The sequence below is a fragment of the Stomoxys calcitrans genome, chromosome 2, assembly GCF_963082655.1.
Source record: "Stomoxys calcitrans chromosome 2, idStoCalc2.1, whole genome shotgun sequence".
NCBI lineage: Eukaryota > Metazoa > Arthropoda > Insecta > Diptera > Muscidae > Stomoxys > Stomoxys calcitrans.
Window position 1 is genome coordinate 41,254,331 of NC_081553.1, and position 24,217 is coordinate 41,278,547.

A 24,217-nucleotide genomic window follows, 5' to 3' on the forward strand; every position below is an offset into this window, starting at 1 on the left:
GGTAGAGAGGACACTGTTTAGACTATTGCAGTTCAACCTGCTTAGAGACAGTCTAGACAGACATACCCGTATACAAGACAGCAAATTGATCGATCTGCAGACGAGCTTACAAGTAAGAACTGAAATAGTGGACCGGTGACCATATGTTAGGATACAGACTCTGATGGAATGGCTGAAGGGTCGGATTTGGTTTACGCATATTAATATACTAGGTCTGATCAAAGAATAGCCGTTTTTTTGTTAAGAGTATTTATTTATTCATCAACTAGCTGGACAGGGCCCGCTCCGCTGCGCCTTCTTTCACTCTCTTATTTTATCTGAGCCCCATACTGGCACGGTCAAGAAATAAGTCCTGTTAGGGGGTGCTGGTACGGTATTTCAGATATTTCGCCCAAACGTGGATATCATATTGGTGCTCAACTGTCAAATACTTTTCATTTGACCGTTATATTGCTATGGTAGGTAAATATGTTTGGTAAGGGGGTACTTTTGGAGGTAAGGCGGTAAGGATATGTCAGATTCGTACACTAGTCTCAAATACCAAATAATGTAACTATTGGTCTATATTTTCACTTGGCGGACTTTGGAGGTGGGACGTCTTCCTTAAATATATTGTTTTCGAGTTGTTATAAACAAACCAAATTTCGCTTAGATCGCCCCACTCCGAGATCTAGCGTTTTTGAAAATTGGTTAAGGCGAGGGTCTGCCCAATAAAGATCTTCTTCATTCTCTTGGTTTAGGTGGTGGATTGGAGGAGATTGGAGCCATACCCTTTTCCCCGAATGTGGATATCAGATTCATACTCTCCTCCTAAAAATCACATATGGGCTACATATTGCTATAGTCGGTATATATGTGTGCTTTAGGCGGAGTTAATGAGGGAGACGTCCCTGAAACACTTGGCCATAAAACAGATATCAGATTTGTACCCCCTTTTTGCCAGAGTTCACAAATATATCCAGTTTGGGGGGTATGTAGGGTGGGTAGGCCACCCACGTATTTAGCCCTAAAAAATAACAGTTCCGTGAACTACTCTCAATTCCCTTTTTTTGAGCCCCAATAGCCATTGGTTTAGGGGGAGTTTATGGGGTGAGACGACACCCAAACACTTACCCTCAAAATTTGATATAAGATCCAGATATTCATTGCTCAGGGTCTCGTTAAGATCCACACTAGTATATTCATTTAGTCATTTCGTTTGCAACACATCGAAATAACAATTTCCGATCCTACAAAGTAGATATATTTCGGTTCGTCGTAAAATTCTAAGACGATTTAACGAAGTCCGTGTGTCTGTTCGTCCGTCCGTCTGTTGTAATCTCTCTACAGGCTTCAAAAATTGAGATATTGAGCTGAAATTTGGCGCAGATACGTATTTTTGATGCACGCTGATTAAGTTCTTGAACGGGCCAAATCGGGCCATATTTGGATATAGCTGCTATAAAGACTGGAATTTGAAACAATGAGTAGTTTTAGGCCTACCAACATCTGACCCAAATATGGTTCAGATCGGACTATAGATATAGCTGTCATATAGACCGATCAGCCGATAAAGGGTCTGAAGTCCATAAAAGTTTTATTTTTTTATCCGATTACGCTGAAATTTAAAATGTTGAGTAGTTTTAGGCCTCTCAACTTCAAACCTAGATATGGTTCAGATCGGACTATATTTAGATATAGCTGTCATATAGACCGATCTGCCGATAAAGGGTCTGAAGCCCATAAAAGTTTTATTTTTTATCCGATTTCGCTGAAATTTGAAACAGTGAGTAGTTTCAGGCCGATAAATGGCCTGAAGCCCATAAAAGCTTTATTTTTTATCCGATTTCGCTGAAATTTAAAACAGTGAGTAGTTTTAGGTATACCAACATCTGTCCCAAATATGGTTTAGGTCGGACTATATTTATATATTGCTGCCATATATACCGATCTTCCGATAAAGGGTCTGAAGCTCATAAAAGCTTTATTTTTTAACCGATTTCACTGAAATTTGAAAGAGTGAGTAGCTTCCGTCCTCTCAACTTCAAACCCAAATATGGTTCAGATCGGACTATAGTTAGATATAGCTGCCCTATAGACCGATAAAGGGTCTGATGCCCTTAAAATCCCCATTTATTATCCGATTTTGCTGAAATTTAAAACAGTGAGTAGTTTTAGATCTACCATCATCTGACCCAAATATGGTTCAGATCGGACTATGTTTAGATATAGCTGCCCTATAAACCGAAATGGCGATAAAGGGTCTGAAGGCCATAAAAGCCCTATTTATTATTCGATTTCGCTGAAATTTGAAACAGTTGGTAGTTTTAGGTCTTCGTGGGCCCATGAATACTCCATCAAGGAACAGGTGCAAATACCAATGAGTGCTGTCCAATTTAAGTTTAAGCTCAATGATAAGGGGCCTCCATTTTGTAGCCGAGTCCGACACCACTTTAGGGGGAAATTTTGACATGGCAAAGTCGTCAGCATTAGGAGGGGATAACCGCCGCTGAAAATTTTTCTGATGTTCTCGCCAGGATTTGAACCCAAGCGTTCAGCGTCATAGGCCGACATGCTAACCTCTGCGCTACTGTAGCCCCCCTTACCCCTTGCTTAGGTCATATCATATGCAGACTTAAGCGTATCATGGTAGACGTCCGCAAACCGCATTATCATCATATTGACATACTCCACAGTTTCGACAACCTTGTCAGGTATATTTTTTGACATAGTGTTACACCTCTTGGCCCTCTTCTTTTCCACGCCCTTGCCTATTTCTTCAAACATAACATATCACACATGAGTGGGTTGTTAATATTACAACATTTACCATTTGATTACACCGCCTCGTAGGTGTTCAATTTAAATCCACTTTTCGTTAGTTCAACACATATCTACAAAAAGAGGGTAATGCGATAACGTTTAAAAACGAGAACCTTGATACTTTTCCAGTCATATGGGTTTGTCATATTGTCAACAAAGTATGACTATGAATTTGAAAACATAGGTAAATAGTGTTACAAAACTCCTTGTGGCTACTTTCGAGGAAACGTGAGAAAAATACACAAATAAAAGTCCAAAAATTTCATAAATAATAAATTATATATTTTGTATATGGCGATGCGACCCCAGCGAATAAACAGTCACTACTCATTCACGTTGGTTGTTATGACCGGCAAGACCGGCATAGGAGGCGTAATTACAATAACATTAGCAAACACCTACACCTCTTTGAATGAGACGCAAGACTGGAGCACAGCAACAATAATTATTACTATTGTTATTAGTCATATTGGCTTGTAGTAAACAAAAAGTCATATATAAGTAAAACATTTATAGTACATAAGGAAATGGAACAACAAATAACATATATGTACTTGTGTTACATACCAAACATGAAATATAAACAAATAATTGCCAACGCCGTTTGACTACACGTGAATATTTGAATATTTTGGTGACACAATTGCTGATTGTGGAGATACGTTAAAATACATTTATTAGTACTATATAATAATCAAAAGAGGCTTTATATTATTTTTGAATACATTTTTTTACGAAAGTCGAAACTTATTTCCATTTTTCGTTCTATACTTTGAAAAATTTTTAACCTCAACACTAGTTAAAATGAACTAAATTTGGGAAATATTGAACTTCTTATGGCGATAAAGAATTATATGCTCGCTACGGGTTCAACAATTTCACAACAGCTACGAAATTATTTTTACGGAGTATTAGTTCATTTTAAACTTCCCACAGGTAAAAATGAACTAACGAGCATTGAAACTGAGAGGTAAATTTATTGAAAAAACATCGCTATTTCCGAACTCTTCAACGCATGCAATTGGAGATGGGCCCATTTAATTGGAGATAACCCATTTAATTTCGCCTGTCTCCCAACCCCACGCTATCGATTTCTTTAGGTAGTTCATTCAGTATAAGTTTCAGATGAGGTATCGTCGACGATAATATGCTTTTACCCATGTTTGGTAAAGTGTTTGGTTATTCCAAAGAAATTAGTTTAAGTAAAATTACTGAGACCACCAGATTTTAGCTGTTTCATCTATACTCATGAAAAGTCAGTTTTATTTGTACAAAGTTAATTATTTAACCCCTTACGAATTTTTAATTAAAAGTGAGTAAAGATCTTGAACTAACTTGTATTGTGTAATCAACCCATATTTACAATAAGCATTTTTCTGAGTGTATATAGAAACATAGTTTTACCTGAGATTGTAGAGCGAGGACTTTTTTTGCCAGAAATAACAACGAAAAAAGCATTAAGTTCGGGAGTGCCAATCTTTTGGTTCGGGAGTGCCAATCTACACGATGGATATACATCTTATCGTATATTTGCTAACATTTGTGAAACCAATATTCGCACCCTTTTTTCTATGCTGCAAACGAATCAGTTTTGTTCGGGAAGTACGAGTTTTAAATAATTGGGCAACATTTTCCTCCAGTGTTAAACGTTAGCCATGAATTTGTCACATTTTGGTGTAGAAGTCAATTCGGTTATGGCAAAAATTCAAAAGTTCTTTTTAGTCAAAAATGTTTAGTTCAAAGCAAAAATTGATTTATCACATTTGTCTGCTATTTGGTAGGGAGTGGATCAAAATGGACCCATTTTTGGTTTTATCATTGATTAAAGCTTAGTCAGATAGCTGTCCTACACTTGGCAGTTTTTAAAATTTCACTTTAAGTAAAACAAGTAAAAGCGTGCTAAGTTCGGCTGGGCCGAATCTTGGGAACCATGGATTCTGCTAAAATATGGGAGTTCTATCTAGTTATAGACCGATTTGGACTGTACTTGGCACAGTTGTTGAGACGCATAACATAACATTTCAGCCAAATCGAATAAAAATTGAGGCTTCCAGGAGCTCAAGAAGTCAAATCAGGAGATCGGTTTATATGGGAGCTATATCAGGTTATAGACTGATTCGGACTGTACTAGGCACTGTTGTTTGAAGTCGTAACAAAACATCGCATGCAAAATGTCAGCCTAATCGGACAAAAATTGCGGCTTGTAAGGACTCAAGAAGTCAAATCGAGAGGTCGGTTTATACGGGAGCTATATCAGGTTAAAGACCGATATCGACCGTACTAATCACAGTTGTTGGACGTCATAACAAAACATTACATGCAAAAGTTCAGCCAAATCGGACAAAAATTGTGGCTTGTAAGAGCTCAAGAAGTCAAATCGTGCGATCGGTTTATATGGGAGCTATATCAGGTTATAAAGCGATTCGGCACAGTTGTTGGAAGGCATAAAAGAACACCACATTCAAAATTTCAGCTAATTCGGACCAAAATTGCGGCTTCCAGAGACCTATGGGAGCTATATCAGGTTCTTCACCGATAAGGGCCGTACTTGGCACAGTTGTTCGAAGTCATAACATAACACTACATACAAAATTCGGACCAAAAGTAGGGCTTCCGGGGGGTCAAGAAGTCAAATCGGGAGATCGGTTTATATGGAAGCTATATCTTAATCTGAACCGATATGGCCCATTTGCAATCTCCAACGACCTACACCGATATTAAGTATCTGTGCAAAAATTCAATCGGCTTGCTTTACGTGTTCGACCTCTATCGTGATTTCGGCAGACGGTCGGACATGGCTAGATCAAGGAACGTCGAGATGATCAAGAATATATATATATTTTATGGGGCTTAGACATATATTTCGAGGTGTTACAAACGGAATGAGTAGATTAGTATACCCCCATCCTAGGTGGTGGTTATAAAAATGCTCGTTATTAAAACACCTCAAACAAAAAACTTCGTACCAAAATACGCCATTGTAGATGTGAGAGCGGCTGTCACTCTATGACATTCAAGCTGGGTTGGAGGCTTTATCGTTGAAATGAATTTCTTTAAACCATGGTAGGGGTGTGCATGTGAGTCGTGGGTGAGATCCAAATCCAATCACGTGATTGTGCGTGACCGTGATTGAATTAAAATTCGTCGTGCGTGAATGTGAGTGTGTGAAATTAATCACAACCCACAAGACCATCATGAACCACGCGATACTCACGACTCACGAGACGCTCACGACTCACGAAAAAATCAGGACTAAGATTAAAAAAAAAAAAACGAAAACAAAATTTTTTGCATCCCCTTAAGTCATACGGTATTTTAACGTACGAACCTGTTTACAGATGCATAAAAATGAGAGAATCAAATAACTGGTTATGCAGGGCAGATACATTTTATATATTTATTATCGAATGTTCAAATTCTGTATGATTTGAGACAATTGAAAAACAATTATTTTTCGGTTCATGGAAAAATATTTGTTAAACCGTGACTTGTGAGTTTTTCGTGAGTCGTGATTTTCTCGTGAGTGGTAAGTGTGTCGTGAATTGACATAAGAAATTCGTGCGTGAATAAAATTTTTTCTCGTGAGCATGAGTGGAAAATTACTCACGCGCACATCTCTATTGAGGTGACAAAATGAGGGAAAATCACTCACGCGCACATCTCTACTGATGACAGGCTCTGCTGGGTCCTAGGCCATCAAGTGTTGGCTTGGAACGAGGTAGCCCACTAGTTGGTATGAAATGGATCGCTGTTGAGAGCTTATCGTGCTACTGAATCAGTGAACCCTTCTCTGCGAGTGCGGGTTGTTTCGTAGGTCGAAAGAGGCGTGGGCTAACGCCTTACGTATGCTGTGAATGGCTTGTTATTTTAGTGTGACACCTTCCATTTCGTTGCTTTGCGTGTCACCGTAATACAAACAAAGTGTGTCAAGAGGCAATCTTAAACAAGTAAAATCATACTAAGTACGGTCGGGCCGAATCTTATATAGCCTCCACCATGGATCGCATTTGTCAAGTTTTTTGCCCTTTATCTCTTTCTAGGCAAACAAAGGATAATGGATAAAATTTCTATGCTATTGGAGCTATAGTAATATCAGGTTATAGACCCATTCGGGCAATACTTGGCTTGGGTGTTGGCAACCAGCAGATGTCATTGTGTATTTCAGTCAAATTGGTAAAGAATTGCGCCCTATAGGGTCTCAAGGAGTAATATCGTAGATCAGTTTATATGGAAGCTAAAACAGAATTCAGACCATATGTGACACGTAAGTTGAAAGCCATTGAATGAGTCGTTGTGGAAAACTTTGGTCAAGTCCGACAAGTATTGCGCCCTCTAGTGGCTCAAGAAATGCAATCGGGACAACAGTTTATATGGTAGCTATATCATGTTTTAGAGCGATTCAGGCCAATATTCATGGCACGTATGTCGGAGGTCATAGGAGAAGTCATTGAAAAAGTCAATCGAATAAGATTGCCGTTTTTTTCTTGTATAAGAGATATAAAATGCTGATGTTGCAATAATCTATTGTTGCCGCCAGAGTGCGCTGGCGAGCTGATCCATTCGACTCATCAGCATGTCGCCTCCGGTCTTAAATAGTTTAGTAGGGTTTCTGCAATTTTTACCTCATTTTGTAGCTTTTGAATAGTTCATCCCTTTATACCTCTCATCCACAGGAGTAAACCTATAGGCAATGTGTATTAGTCACCGACTAACCACAAATCCATAGCCACATTCATGCCTCGTTTCAATGCAGCTATATATATAAAGACAAATGCGATCCATGTTGGAGGGCATATAAGATTCCGCCCAGCTGAACTTAAATCACTTTTATATATTACTCTTTGAATAGAGCAACTTTATATGACCATAATCAATGTCAGCATTTCGTGCACCACCGTCCAGAAAATTCGCGAAAAAGGATAATACCATGTATTATAAAAAAAACAGTAGTGATTATCTGGCTTTTGATGAAAACAAACCAATTAGTTGATTATTTATGGCATTTTCCGAACACTCTAGACTTGTGATTAATACCAACCACGTGCATGTAGTAGTCACAATGAATTGCACATGACATATGCATGTGTATGACATATTTTATTAAATTCCGATTTTTGTTACAGATATACAGAGTCAGAATAGACAAGGTGATAAACATGGCATTATACTGCGGTATACCGGAAGGCAACGTTAATTTAGATTTCGTTTTTTTATTATTTTATTTAGAATTGCATTGATGGTTTATAGAGTCCAAAGGAGATTCCTTATCACATACCGTAGTCGTCTTTTTTCTTTATTGAACTTTTTTGTTTGTGGTTCCATAGAAGTTATAGATAACCATTAAGAGTGTCTCGTGTATTTTTTTTTAAAGGGGTAGATAAATGGGGTAAGTGCTAACGCACTTGAAGTGAAACCAATTCAATTAGTGTGTTGTTTTTAATAATTTACACAGGAAAAAACCAAAAAATTTATTTTAAAACATTGGAAGCTTAGGCAGTTTTTAAGAAAGCTCTGGTAAAATTTTGCTATTATGAAAATGTTATACCAACCACCGAAAGTTGGGGGTATATTCATTTTGTCATTCCGTTTGCAACACATCAAAATATCCATTTCCGCCCTATAAAGTATATTTATTCTTGATCAGCGTAAAAATCTAAGACGATCTAGCCATGTCCGTCCGTTAAAATCACGCTATAGTCTTTAAAAATAGAGATATTAAGCTATTGATTCTTTTTTTTTGTTCATGAGGAGGTTAAGTTCGAAGATGGGCTATATAAAGCCCCCAAATAGACCGATCCGCCGAGTTAGGCTCTTAGGCCCATAAAAGCCACATTTCTATGCTGAAATTTGGGATAGTGAGTTGTGTTAGGTTCTTCGGAATCCATCATCAATTTGACCTAGATCGGTTCAGATTTGAATATAGCTGCCATATAGACCGATCCGCCGATTTAGGTTCTTAGGCCCATGGAAGGCGCATTTATTGTCCGATTTTGCTATAGTTAGGTACAGTGAGTTAAGTTAAGTCTCTCGACATACTTTTGCAATATGGCATAGATCGGCCCAGATTTGGATAGAGCTGCCATATAGATCGATCTCTTGTAAAGTTTTGGGCCCATAAAAGGCGCATTTATTGTCCGATGTCGCCGAGATTTGGGACAGTGAGTTGTCTTAGGCCCTTCGACATTGTTCTTCAATTTTGCTTAGATCGGTCCAGATTTGGATTTAACTGCCATATAGACCAATCTCTCGATTTAATGTTTTCGGCGCATAAAAGGCGCATTTTTTGTCCGATTTCGCAGAAGGCGTATGTCACGCATGATGAAACCAGGGCTAGACTAAATCGAAAGCAGTTGTTTTATATTTTCACCCACCGCCATAGGGTAGGGGGTATACTAACCTAGTCATTCCGTTTGTAACCCTCTAAATAATGACCTGCGAACCCATAAAGTATATATTGTATATTCTTGATCGTCTGGACATTTTGAGTCTATGTTCATCCGTCAGTCGAAATCATAAAAGCGGTCGAATGCATAGAAATTGCAAATGGGCCATATCGGTTCAGATTTGGATATAGCTCCCATATAAACCGATCTTTCGATTTTACTCCTAGAAACCGGAATTTTTGCCCAATTTGCCTAAAATTTTGCATGTAGTGTTCTGTTATGACTTCCAAAAACTGTGCCAAGTACGGTTGAAATTTGTTCTATAATCTGATGTAGGTGACATAAATTTGGTGGTGGGTTTCATAGAATCGGCCCAGCTTAACTTATCACATTTTTCTTGTTATTATACCCTCCACCATAGGATGGGGATATACTGATTTGTCGAAGACCCCAAAAGGTATATATATTCATGATCGTCATGAGATCGTCATAAGTCGATCTAGCCATGTCCGTCCATCCCTCTGTCTGTCGAAAGCACGCTAACTTCCAAAGAAGTAAAGCTAGCCGCTTGAAATTCTACAAAAATACTTCTTATTAGTGTAGGTCGCTTGGGATTTTAAATGGGTCATATCAGTTCATATTTTGACATAGCCGCCATATTAACCGATCTTGGATCTTGACTTCTTGAGCCACTAGAAGGCGCAATTCTTATCCGATTTGGCTGAAATTATGCATGAGGTGTTTTGTTATGACTTTTAACAGCCATGCTAAGTATGGTTGAAATCGGTCCATAACCTGGTGTAGCTGCCATATAAACCGACCAGGGGTCTTGACTTTTTGAGCGCCTACATGGAGTAATTCCAATCCGACGTGTGTTGTTATGACTTCCAACCACTGTGTTACGAATGGTTGAAATCGGTCCATAACCTGATTAGCTGCCATATAAACCGATCTGGGGTCGTGATTTCTTGAGCCACTAGAGGGCGCAATAATTATCCGATTTAGGTGAAATTTTGCATGAGATGTTTTGTTATGACTTTCAAAAACTGTGATCAGTATGATTCGAATCGGTCCATAACCTGATATAGTTGCCGTATAAAACGATCTGGGTCTTGACTTCTTGAGCCTCTAAAGGGAGCAATTATTATCGGATTTTGCTGAAATTTTGTACAACGACTTTTCTCATGACCTTCAACAAACGCGTCGAATATGGTTTTGAACGGTTAGTAGCCTAATACAGCTCCCCTATAAACCGATCTTCCTATTTTACTTCTTCAGCACCTAAGGGGCGTAATTCTTACTAGAATTGGCTGAAATTTTGCACAATGACTTCTACTATGGTCCGAAATGACATGAACTTGATATAGTTCCAATAACATGGCAATTCATTTCTTTTATCTTTTGTTTGCCTAAAAAGAGATACCTGGAAGAGAGCTCGACAAATGCGATCCATGGTGGAGGGTATATAAGATTCGGCCCGGCGAACTTAGCACGCTTTTACTTGTTATTATTATTATCGGATTGCCCAAAAAGTAATTGCGGATTTTATAAATGAAAGTAAATGCATTTTTTATAAAACTTAGAATGAACTTTAATCAAATATTCTTTTTCACAATTTTTTTTCTAAAGCAAGCTAAAAGTAACAGCTGATAACTGACAGAAGAAAGAATGCAATTACAGAGTCACAAGCTGTGAAAAAATTTGTCAACGCGGACTATATGAATAATCCGCAATTACTTTTTGGGTAACCCAATATATCATACTTTTTAAAAAATTTTGCTTGTTCCAAGCAGTTTAACAAAAAATAGTTTGACAATAATAGGCCACCGTAGCGCAGAGGTTAGCATGTTCGCCTATGACGTGAACGCCTGAGTTCGAATCCTGGCATGAACATCAGAAACATTTTTTTTCAGATTTGTGAGGAACTATGCCAATTGAAAAACGTAAAAGCGTTTTAAGTTCGTCTGGGCCGAATATTGGGAACCCATATGGGAGCTATATGTGGTTATAGACCAATTTGGACCGTACTTGGCACATATCTTGAGAGTCATGACGGAACACTATGTGTAAAATTTCAGCCAATTCGGACAAAAATTGCGACTTCCAGGGGCTTAAGAAGTCAAATCGAGAGATCGGTTTACATGAGAGCTATATCAGGTGCTTGAACGATTTGGTCCGTACTTGGCACAATTGTTGGAAGTCAGTTAAATCAGACGAAAATTGCGGCTTTCAGAGACTCAAGAAGTCAAATCGGGGGTTCAGTTTATATGGGAGCTATATCCAAATCTGTACCGATATTGCCCATTTGCGATCCCCAACGACCTACATCAATATTAAGTATCTGTGCAAAATTTGAAGCTGCCATCTTTACGCCTTCGACAGCTATCGTGATTTCGACAGACGGATGGACGGACATTGCTAGATCGACCCAGAATGTCGAGAGGATCAAAAATATATATATACTGTGTGGGGTCCTAGATCAATAGTTTGAAGTGTTACAAACGGAATGACTAGATTGTTATACCCCCATCCGATGGTAGTGTGTATAAAAAGGGAAGACAGCCATGTAAAAACTTCTCCCCAAAAAGGTGTCGCACTGCGGCACACCGTTCGGACTCGGCTATAAAAAGGAGGCCCCTTATCGTTGAGCTAAAACTTGAAGCGGACAGCACTCATTGATATGTGAGAAGTTTGACCCTGTTCCTTAATGGAATGTTCATGGTCATATTTGTTTTTGTCATATATATTTTATTTTGAATAAAAAATTTAAAAACAATTGCTTTGTAATATTATATCAGAATATAGTCCCTTAACTTTATTATACTAATATCTTAAAACCTTTTTTCTTCCTTCTAGCTTGGCAAACCCCAGCACTAGATTCTACAACATTTTTTTAATCTCTCCACCAACCCCCTCACATTCTTTAGTTTCCCTTGAAAAAATATACAACATGTGCTTATCAACACCTACGACCACAGAGAATGGTGCTGACAAGACATCAGCAACATGTTCTGCATCTAGTCAATGTGCAAATGCAACAGATGTTGCTTGCAACAACCTCAAACCAAAAACAGCACTACATGATAGTAATCACAATCACAACAACACTGCAAATATGAACAGTATTATACGTCACCGGACAGACGGTCACAACACAGAGGCTAAACAACATGAACAAAAAAATTCCAAAACCAAAGATTCAAAAAATCATACCTCATCCATGGCATCAGCCACATCGTTGGGCTACAGCGAAGAAAATGCTGTCTACAAAGAAGTTCCCATAACCAAAGAAATTCAAGAGGCTATAGAGAACGAAGTGCAAGCGAAGGAGTTTAAACCCGAGATAAAATGGCTCGATTTGGTGGCACAATTATATTTGCATTTGGGAGCAGTGTATGGTTTCTATTTGTTATTCTCAGCAAAATCTCAAACTTGGATGTGGCGTAAGTAGACTATTGCAAATGAATGGGTTATAGGATTGGGGATTGAAACAAAGTAAAACATAAATGACCTTTCAATACCCTTAACCACTTGGAATGCAACAGATAGAGAAAAGCAAAAACAAGTAAAAGCGTGCAAAGTTCGGCCGGGCCGAATCTAGGGAACCCACCACCATGGATTCGGCGAAAAATGTATTCAAAATAAATTTAGTTGATGGTCATAATTTTGTTCTATATACCAAATTACTGTCAAACCAACAAATATGAAAGCACCTAGGAACCAAACCAGGATGATCGAGTGACTGATTTGAAACATATCGGGCAGAGTTGTTGGAAGTCATAGTAAAACACTACATGTTCAATTTCAGCCAAATTGGACATTAAATGCGCCTTGTAAGGGCTCAAGAAGTCAAATCGAGAGATCGGTTTATATGGGAGCTATATCAGGTTATAGACCGAGCAGGACCTTACTTGGGACAGTTGTTGGAAGTTATAACAGAACACTACGTGCAAAATTTCAGCCAAATCGGACAAAAATTACTGCTTATAAATGCACAAGAGTTCAATGTTGGAAGTCGTAACGGAGCATCGCATGCAAAATTTGAGCCAAATCGGACAAAAATTGCGGCTTGTCAGGGCTCAAGAAGACAAATCTGGAGATCGGTTTATATGGGAGCTATATCAAGTTATGAACCGAATTGGCACTTTTTTTGGAAGTCATAACGAAACAGCGCATGCTAAATTTGAGCCAAATCGGACAAAAATTGCGGCTTCCAGGGGCTCAAGAATTCAAATCGGAAGATCGGTATATATGCGAGCTATACATATCTAAATCTGAACCGATATGGCAATCCATGGCCATTTGCAATCCCCAAAGACCTATATTAATATTAAGTATCTGTTCAAAATTTTAAGCGGCTAGCTTTACGCTTTCGAACGCTATCGTGATTTCGACGGACGGATGGACGGACATGGCTAGATAGACTCAGAGCGTCGAGACGATCAACAATATATGTATTCTTTATGGGGTCTTAGACGAATATTTCTAGGTGGTGGTCCTCATCGCTCCGCCTATACAAAGACAACATGTTCTCTGAACCTGTTGTATTACCCTTACGTTGTCCTTTTTCTCCAATGCAGTTTGTATACTCACCACCGACAGATGGGGGCATATTCATTTTGTCATTCCGTTTGCAAAACATCGAAAAATCCATTTCCAACCCTATAAAGTTAATATATTCTTGATTAGCGTAAAAATCCAAGACGATCTAGCCATGCCCGTCCGTCTGTCTGTTTAAATCACGCTACAGTCTTTAAAAACAGAGATATTGAGCTGAAACTTTGCATAGGTTCTTTGTTTTATCCATAAGCGGGTAAAGTTCGAAGATAAGCTTTACCGGACTTTATCTGGATATAGCCCCTATATCGACCGATCCGCCGATTTATGGTCTTAGGCCCATAAAAGCCACACTTACTATCCGAGTTTGTTGAACTTGATACAGTAAGTTGTGCTGGGCCAGTCGACAGCGTTCTTCAATTTGGTGCAAATCGGTCCAGATTTGGATATAGCTGCCATATAGACCGATTTCTCGATTTAAGGTTTTGGGGCCATAAAAAGCGCATTTATTGACCGATTTCTCCGAAATTTGGGAGTTGCGTTAGGCCCCTTGACATCTTTCTGCAATTTGACCAAGATCGGTTTAGATTTGGATATAGCCGATTTCTCGATTTAAGGTTTTGGGGCCATAAAAAGCGCATTTATTGACCGATTTCTCCGAAATTTGGGACATTGAGCTATGTTAGGGCCTTCGATATTCTTCTTCAATTTGGTCCAGATCGGTTCAGATTTGGATATAGCTGCCATATAGACCGAATTCTCGATTCATGGTTTTGCACCTATAAAAGGCGATTTTGTTGTCCGATGTCGCCGAAATTTTGGGACAGTGAGTTGTGTTAGGGCTTTCGTCATCCTTCTTCAATTTGGCCCAGATCAGTCCAGATTTGGATATAGCTGTCATATGGACCGATCTCTCGATTTAAAGTCTTGGCCCCCTAAAAGGCACATTTATAATTCGATTTCGCTGAAATTTGACACAGTGACTTATCTTAGGCTTTTCGACATCCGTGTCGTATATACTTCAGATCGGAAAAAAACCAATACTTCATTCTACAAAATTGAATAATGAGTTGTACTTATTTAACCACTCAATGTCCATGCCGAATTTGGTCCAAATCGGACCATATTTCTATATAGCTGCTATGGGGGCATAAATTATGAATTTTTCACCGGCGAAAGGTCTTTTGCTTGTTTTTCAATTGTCGGAAGTTTTAAATTTTTTTTTGAGTGTAGTTGGCTATTGAAGCCAGACAATTGTTACTAGCCTTTGCAATCCTGCGATAGCATGCTAGGCCCCATTGTGCCATTCATTAAAAAAATTCCAATACACGTGATTCACACAGTCTTTGAATGTGATAAATATCCAGACAAAAATAAAAAAAACGCTACCTCCAAATAAATACCCTGCTATCTAACAGTTTTTTTACGCCTTCATTTGAATAAAAAGGAAAAAAACAAAAAACAAAATTGTTATCAGTCTACGTAAAGTGTGTGTCGAACATTTATGAAGAAAACATTAAATTAATGGCATTTAATAAACCATTCTGGTTCTCGTTATTGTCATGCATTTGAAGAATCAACACTGTTGCCAACGTTTGTTTCTTTTAACACTCTTGGAGATTCATAAGTTCTGTTGGCGTTTTCAATTATACCAAGACTCATAAAATGATGGACAGACAGCCAGACTACTAGATAAACATAGCAATAGACCAAAAAAAAAAAAAGAACATGTGTTCTAATAAATATGAGTAGACATGGAGAAAAACAGACATAAAACATCAAAGTACAGTAAAAGCCACATACATGAATAAAAGGTAATAAAAATCTAGAATTTTTCTTTAAGTTAATGCCATCGGGTTTTTTAATGTCATATGAAATGGAAAAGTAGAAAAAAAAAAATTAAATTTGTTATAAAAAAAAAACAAGTAAAAGCGTGCTAAGTTCGGCCGGGCCGAATCTTATATACCCTCCACCATGGATCGCATTTGTCGAGTTCTTTTCCCGGTATCTCTTCTTAGGCAAAAAAGGATATAAAAAAAAGATTTGCTCTGCTATTAGAGCGATATCAAGATATGGTCCGGTTTGGACCACAATTAAATTATATGTTGGAGACCTGTGTAAAATGTCAGCCAATTCGAATAAGAATTGCTCTCTTTGGGGGCTCAAGAAGTAAAATAGAGAGATCGATTTATATGGAAGCTGTAGCGGGCTATAGACCGATTCAGACTATAATAAACACGTATTTTGATGGTCATGAGAGAATCCGTCGTACAAAATTTCAGTTAAATCGGATAATAATTGGGACCTCTAGAGGCTCAAGAAGTCAAGATCCCAGATCGGTTTATATGGCAGCTATATCAGGTTGTGAACCGATTTGAATATCAATGAACACAGTTCTTGAAAGTAAGAATAAAATACGTCATGCAAAATTTCAGCCAAATCCGATAGGAATTGCGCCCTCTAGAAGCTCAAGAAGTCAAGTCCCCAGATCTGTTTCTATGACAGCTATATCAGATAATGAACCGATTTGAATCATACTTAGCACAGTTGTTGGATATGATAACAAAACACGTCGTGCAAAATTTCATTCCAATCGGATAAGAATTGCGACCTTTAGAGGCTCAAGATGTCAAGACCCAAGATCGGTTTATATGGCAGCTATATCAGGTTATGGACCGATTTGAACCATACTTGGAACAGTTGTTGGATATCGTGACAAAATACTACGTGCAAAAATTCATTAAAATCGGATAAGAATTGCGCACTCTGGAGGTTCAAGAAGTCAAGACCCAAGATCGTTTTATATGGCAGCTATATCAAAACATGAACCGATATGGCCCATTTACAATACCAACCGACCTACACTAATAAGAAGTATTTGTTCAAAATTTCAAGCGGCTAGCTTTACTCCTTCGGAAATTAGCGTGCTTTCGACAGACTGACGGACGGACATGGCTAGAAAATGTCGCGACGATCAAGAATATATATACTTTATGACGGACGGACGGACATGGCTAGAAAATGTCGCGACGATCAAGAATATATATACTTTATGGGGTCTTAGACGAATATTTCGAGTAGTTACAAACAGAATGACGAAATTAGTATACCCTCCATCTTATGGTGGAAGGTTAAAAAAGTTAAGCGTGCTAAGTTCGGCCGGCCGAATTTTATATGCCCTCCACCATTGATCGAATTTGTCAAGTTCTTTTCCAGGTATCTCTCTTTAAGCAAACAAAGGATAATAGATATGTCGGGCTATAAACCGATCAAGATCATACTTGGTTTGGATGTTGTAGAAGGCATTGCGCAAAATGTCAGCCAAATCGGATAAGAATTGGGACCTCTAGAGGTTCAAAAAGTCTAATCGGCAGATTGATTTATATTGCAGCTATATCAGGTTATGAATCGATTAAGATCATACATGGCACAGTTTTTGGAAGTCATACCAACGATATGTACAAAAATTTCAGTCAAATCGGATAAGAAGTGCGCCATCAAGAGGCTTAAGAAGTATAATCCGGAGATCGGTCTATATGGGAACTATACCAGGTTATGAACCGATTGAGACCATACTTGGCATAGTTGTTGGAAGTCACAGCAAAACATTACGTGCAAAATTTCAGTTAAATCGGAAGTATCAAGAAGTCTAATCGGGAGATCGGGGTATATGACAGCTTTATCCGGTTATAGACTTATTTAGACCATACATTCCACAGTTGTTGGAAGTCATACCAAAACGATATGTGCAAAATTTCCGTCAAATCGTATAAGAATTGGACCCTCTAGAGGCTCAAGAAGTCTAATCGGGAGATCACTTTACATGGCAGCTTTATTAGGTCATGAACCGATTTGAATCATACTTGGGACAATTCTTAAAAATCATGCCAAAACATCACTTACAAAATTTCAGTCAAATCGGGAGATCGGTTTATATGACAGCTATGTCAAAACATAGTCCGATATGACCCATTCGCAATCCTTCGAAAGTTGGCGTGGTTTCGAAATACAGACGGACTAACATGGCTATATCGACTTAGAGTGTAAAAAGAAATTTGAATCTGTTGTGTCTCAGATCAAATTTCGGTATGCTGGAAGTGGAATGGCTAAATTAGTATACCCCCATCCTACGGTGGACGACCGAGCCGAATCTTATATACCCTCCACCATACAAGAAGTCGTTGTGAAAAATTTCAGCCAAATCGGATAGGAATTGCTCCCTCTAGAGTCTCAAGAAATATAATCAGGAGATCGGTTTATATTTGAGCTATATCAGATTGTGAACCGATTTTGGTCACACTTTGCGCAATTGTCGATGGTTAAATTAAAACACTTTGTGCAAAATTTCAGCCAAATCGAATAATAATTGCGCCCTATAGAGGCTAACTAAGTCAAGATCCGAGATCGGTTAATATGGGAGCCATATCAAGTTGTGAACCAATTTGGGCCATATTTGGCATAGTTATTGATGGTCAAACAAAAACGCTTCATGTAAAATTTCAGCCAAATTGGAGAATAATTGCGCCCTCTAGCGGCTCAAGAATTCAAGATCAGTCATATAAACCGATTTGGTTTATATGGGTTATGAAACGATTTAAGCCATACATGATACAAGTCTAGATCCGATATCGGTTTATATGCAGCTATACCAAAACATCTACTGATATGGCCCATTTACAATCCCAAGGGCAGGTTATAATAAATATTTATGCAAAATTGCAAGCTCCTAGCCTTACTCCGTCGAAAGTTAGCGTGCTTTTAACAGACAGACGGACGGACATGGCTAAATTGGCTAAGAATGTCTAGATGATCAAGAATATATATGGTTAGGTTAGGTTTAAGTGGCAGTCTGCCATCAGACTCACTTAGACGTTTTCGTCCATTGTGATACCACAGGAGAAGGAAGATGCCCTCTATTTCCTACCGTTGAACCATCCAGATCGCTTTAAATAGCTCAACAACTTGCGAATGTTTACATCTGCTAAATCAGACAGGTTAAGTGGAATTCCTTCTGACTGCTAGTGCGGAACACACACAGAAAGTGTTCTGTTTTCTCTTCTTCTTCGATGTCCTCACAGCTTCTGCAAAAGTCGTTGCTGGCAACATTCAGTCTGTCAGCATGTTTTCTGATTAGACAGTGACCTGTCATGACGGACACAATGTTTGGAATGTTTTGGAATGCTCACAATCCCCTCTTTGTGGATCTCTGTGATTTGTTGCCCTTCGGGCTTGAACCTGAAAACTTAGCTTACTTGTCTCTTGAGGCATACGCAGAGATTCCAGTTTCTTGGAATGTGTAGTGTAGTTTCTAGTCTCGCAAGCTCGTCCGCTTTACAATTCCCTGGGATAACTCTGTGGTCAGATACCCAGAACAGGTGAATTTTGAACTGTTCAGCCATCTCGTTGGGGATCTGCGACAGTCGAGGGCGGTTTTTCTGTTCAGAAATACGATCTCCAGAGATTTTGTTGCTGCCTGGCTGTCTGGGAAGATATTTATGCCAATCCACCACTTCCTTACTGGCAAGGAGATCCTTGATACACACTGCAGTAGATCTTTAGAGTACACCCCAAAGCTCACCTGGTCGTCTAGTTTGGAACCATCCGTATAGAAGTCTATGTAACTTCTATTACCAGTGATATCGTAGTTCCAATCGGTTCCATCAGGAATAGTGGAGCAGTACTTTTTATCAAAAATCGGCTCAGGTAGGGTGTAATCCACATTGCCTGCAACATCGGATATTGTATCAAGGATAAGACAGTGTCCGTAGCCGCCACATGATCAAAGAGAAAGCTCCCTTAGCCTCACGGCAGTGGTCATAGCAATTTGTCTAGCCACAATGTCCAGAGGCATTAGATGTAGCAATAAATTCAGTGCATCAGATGACGTCGTCCTCAATTCGGCTGTGATGCACAAGCTAGCCATCCTTTGGATCCGGTTAAGTATTGAACAGTAGGTGGACTTATATATACTTTGTTGGGTATGTTACAAACGGAATGACGAAATTAGTATATCCGCATCCTATGGTGGAGAGTGTAAAATTGCCTATAGTACCGCTAGACAAAGCCATGTCTTGAATATCTTTTAGCATTAGGAAGCTTAGTCATTACTCTTTTGAAATTTCGAAAGATCGACTCAGAATTTCTTTGCCATGAAAGTTGTACAGTGAGCGACAAATGTCTTTGTACGACTTAAAATTTTTGGTAAATATTTACGCCTATATCATTATGAGGAAAAGTGGGGAGGCAGTTTATTTAATAGCTAATTTTATTTGTTTATCGATGATATCACAACCACTCTCCATTTAATTTATCGATTTATTTGATTTCTAAATTTAGATTGTACTAAGACTTTTGTCACACACTGTCTAACTTGCAAAGAGACATAGCCCGATTTCCCGAGGTGTTACAAATGCTAGGGTGATGTTTGTGTGCCCCCATCGCATTATGTAGTGTACAACAAATTCAATTTTTTTAAAACATATTAAAATTAATTTTTATATTTTTACAGTGTATTCCTCCCATATATCTTTCCATGCTAAGTTTTCTATGCATGTGTACTTAACCAATTCACAAGTCTCAAATAGTTTATGGCTTTTCAATTCATTTCAATTTCAATTGTAAACACAACGACAAAGATAACGACTACGACGGAGGTGATAATGACGCTGATGATGATGATCCTCATCATCATCATTTTATTTCCGAAACGTCTGTTAACGTCATCATTGCTTTGCTTAGCAGCAAGCGTCAGCGCTCTGTTCGCAATACATTTAATGAATGATGTGAGACTGTGCATTAGTTCTATTTTGGAAAATAATATAATTTGGGATAGTAATATTGTGACTGTTTCTCTGGAGCAAATTACAAAACAGCACTTTTGTTGTTGTAGTTTAAAAATATTCATTTGAACACTGACATCATTTGGTGAAGCGAAAATCGTGCCCGTACTGATGAATAAGTTGCTCTGAATTAATTACTATATACCAATTAGACAATCTTATCATGGAAAGACATTAATGTTTTTCCTAAAACGAGTGTTAAGAAGGCTAACTTAAAAATAGAACAGCTAGACTAAAACTGGCAATTTAAATGGTAGAGGCGATATACATCATGACAAGAGCTAGGCATGGAGTTACAGAGGATATTTGTGGGTTGGCGAATGTGTCTTAGGCGAATGGTGTCAGTACGACTATAGTTGACCACAGAAAATGAGGCATATTACACATACATACATTCTCTTATGAGATATTATAGGACAATCCTGTTACAATCAGAGTATGGAAGCAAGCTTTAGTGCTACGCAGAAGGGTCAACACTAGAGGAAGGACAAGTCTGGGAATGTATGTGGGGGAATCTGAATTAAACATATTTTATCGATTTCACGCTATAGTTAATTAACTCAGTAGGACGAAATGACAGATTATTCTGTGGTTTGGAATAAAACAATAAAAATTGGTGAAGTACGTACTTTAAAAAAGGGAACTTTTGTTGTGTATTATTTAATTGGTGATTCAAGTGATACATATATTTTATAGTAAACTATCTGGCTCGGTGCGCTTTGCTACACCATAAAGTGGCTTTTTTAAAAATGGATTTTTCTTCAAGGATTTTTAAGCTGGTGTTCAAGCCATTCAGGGCTACGAGTCTCGATCAGATACACACTAATTTATTTCTTTTTTCATTGGTTATCAACTTTCAAAATCATATTCAAAGCTACCACTTGGGATAGCACATTTTTAAAGATCAGTAGATCCTTGCTGTGTCTATCCCAATTTGAATACAAAAAGTGTACTCTACTACCAAAGACCTTATATTGCCGTCCTATTCTATCCTGATCCATCTTCATTTATTATTATACCCACCACCGAAGGATGGGGGTATATTCATTTTGTCATTCCGTTTGCAACACATCGAAATATCCCTTTCCGACCCAATCTTATATATAAAAATCAATTTGTGTTTGTTTGTGTGTTCCTTTAGACTCAAAAAACACTGATGATGCATAATGATCCCGTGGTGAAAATAGGGTACTAAATTTTTTGATATCTGAATGGGGAGCGGACCCTCTCTTTTATCCTAATTTTCAGAAACGCCAGATCTCGGAGATGGGTGAAGCGATTTAAGCGAAATTCTGTGTGTTCTCTTATAGTAACCTACAAACAAAAATTTTGTACTCAAATTTCGGATGGGGCCTAGGGGGGGGGGGGTGCCCCACCCCAAAACCTATCAAATATATATATACACCAATCACGACAAAATGTACTCAAATGAAAGGTATTTAAGATTAGAAAACGTATATGATATCCAATTGTCGGACCAAGTGTTTTGGGGACCATCCCAACTCCAAAACACCCCTAAATCGGACATATTTACCGACCATGGAAATATGGGAATCAAATGAAAGGTATTTGCGAGTAAAATACGAATCTGATATCCAAATTTGGGACTAAGTTTCTAGGGGTCCTCCCCTTCCCCAAAACACCTCCCAAACAGGACTTATTTACTGACCATGGCAATATGGGGCTTAAATAAAAGGTATTTGAGTGTAGAATATGATCTGATATCCAGATGTGGGGGACCGCCCATCACCGAGAACATACCACAAAGAAGACAAATTGACGACTATAGCAATATGTGACTCAAATGAAAGGTCTTTGGAAGTAAAGCACGAATCTGATATCAATGTTCGGGGGAAGTGTCTATGGGGCCACCCCACCCCCATAACACATAAGAAGTATTTGCTGATATTGCAATATGAGGCTCAAATAAGTGGTATTTAGAGAGGCGGCCAAGTCACTGAGTGGCCGCCCCATGTTTACCGACTATGGAAAAATTAAGGGTATTTGGAACTAGATCATGAATCTGACATCAACATTCGGGACCAACTGTCTAGGGGAGGTCTCACTACCATAACAACCCTCAAGTAGGACGTATTTGCTCACCAAAACAATTTGGGTCTTCAAGACAGTGGAGCTCTATATTCATAGTTTTTAGGGCCCATACCCCAAACCGGACATATTTGCTGGCTTTTTCAATAAGGAATTTAAGTGAATGATATTTGAGATTTGAAAACTAATTTGATATCCAATTTTGAGGCCACTCGCAATATGGGGTTCAAATATATAAGAATAGAGCACTTTGCTTAGTATTTTCAGGGCTTTATGTTTGGGGAACCACCCCACTCCCCAAAACACCTCTAAATGTGGGGCTTAAATGAAAGGAATTGGGGGTAGAGCAAGAATTGATACCCACTTTCGGGACCAATTTTCTGGGGGTCTACCCCTTTCCCAAAATTCCCCACAATCAGCAATTTTTTACTGACCATCGCAATATGGTGCTCAAATAAAGGTATTTGAGAGTAGAATACGATTGACATCCAAATGTAGGACCATTTTTTTATGGATCACCCCTTCCCCAAAACACCCCCCAAAGGGTAAACATTTTTCGACCGTTCCAATATGTGGCTCAAATGAAAGGTATTTGAGACTAGAAAAAGAATTTGATAACCAATCTTGGGGCCATGTGTTTGGGGGACGCCTCATCCTGTAAACTTCCCTCAAAACCAATTGCAAAATGAATTTAAATAAATGGTATTTGAGAAAAGAGCTCGATGCTGATATTTATTCAGGGCCAAGTGTCTGGGGGACCATTTCACCCCCGAAAACACCCCTAGATGTAGGGCTAAAATAAAGTATTTTAAGAATGGAGTACACCTTACATCCAAACTTAAATTCGTAGACCAATAAAGATCATATGGGATTCAGATAAAGGCACCTATATAGTTAAACTGTTTGTCAAGCGATATACTATATTCGTAGCATTGTATTTCACTAAAATCTCTTTAATTGGGGAAAATAAATATTCCAATGAAAATGTTGTTCCATATAAAGTAAAAGAAGGCGCGGCGGAACGGGCCCGGTCCAGCTAATAAAGTATATAAATTCTTGACCAGCGTAAAAAAAAAAGACGATCTAGCCATGTCCGTCCGTCTGTCTGTTGAAATCATGCTACAGTCTTTAAAGACAGAGATATGGAGCTGAAACTTTGCACAGATTCTTTTTTTTTGTCTATAAGCAGGTTCAGTTCGAAGATAGGCTATATCGGATTATATATTGATATAACCTCCATATAGACCAATCCGCCGATGTAAGGTCGTAGGCCCATAAGAGCCACACTTGTTATCCGATTTTGATGAAATTTGGGACCGTGATTTGCATTAGGCCACATCCGCCTTTAATTTGGCCCATATCGGTTAATATTTGGATATAGCTGTCATATCGGTCTCTCTCGATTTAAGGTCTTGAGACCAAATTTGCCAAAATTTGGGACATTGAGTTTTGTTATGCCCTTCGACATCCTCCTTCTATTTGGCCCAGGTCGGTCCAGATTTATCTGATTTTGCTGAAATTTGGGACAATGAGTTACGTTAGGCCATTCGACATCCGTCTTAAATTTGGCCCAGATCGGTTCATATT

At 38.5% G+C, this 24,217-nt stretch overlaps 1 protein-coding gene across 1 annotated transcript in view; it reads left to right on the forward strand.

Annotated features, from left to right (window-relative positions):
• LOC106086092 (acyl-CoA desaturase) overlaps nt 1–24,217 on the forward strand; it is a 53,482-nt gene that overhangs the window by 19,733 nt on the left and 9,532 nt on the right. Inside the window, exon 2 of the mRNA XM_013250619.2 lies at nt 12,042–12,628. Within this exon, the coding sequence (XP_013106073.2) occupies nt 12,136–12,628 (493 nt within the window). The 5' untranslated portion in view covers nt 12,042–12,135. The remainder of the gene's footprint in view (nt 1–12,041; nt 12,629–24,217) is intronic.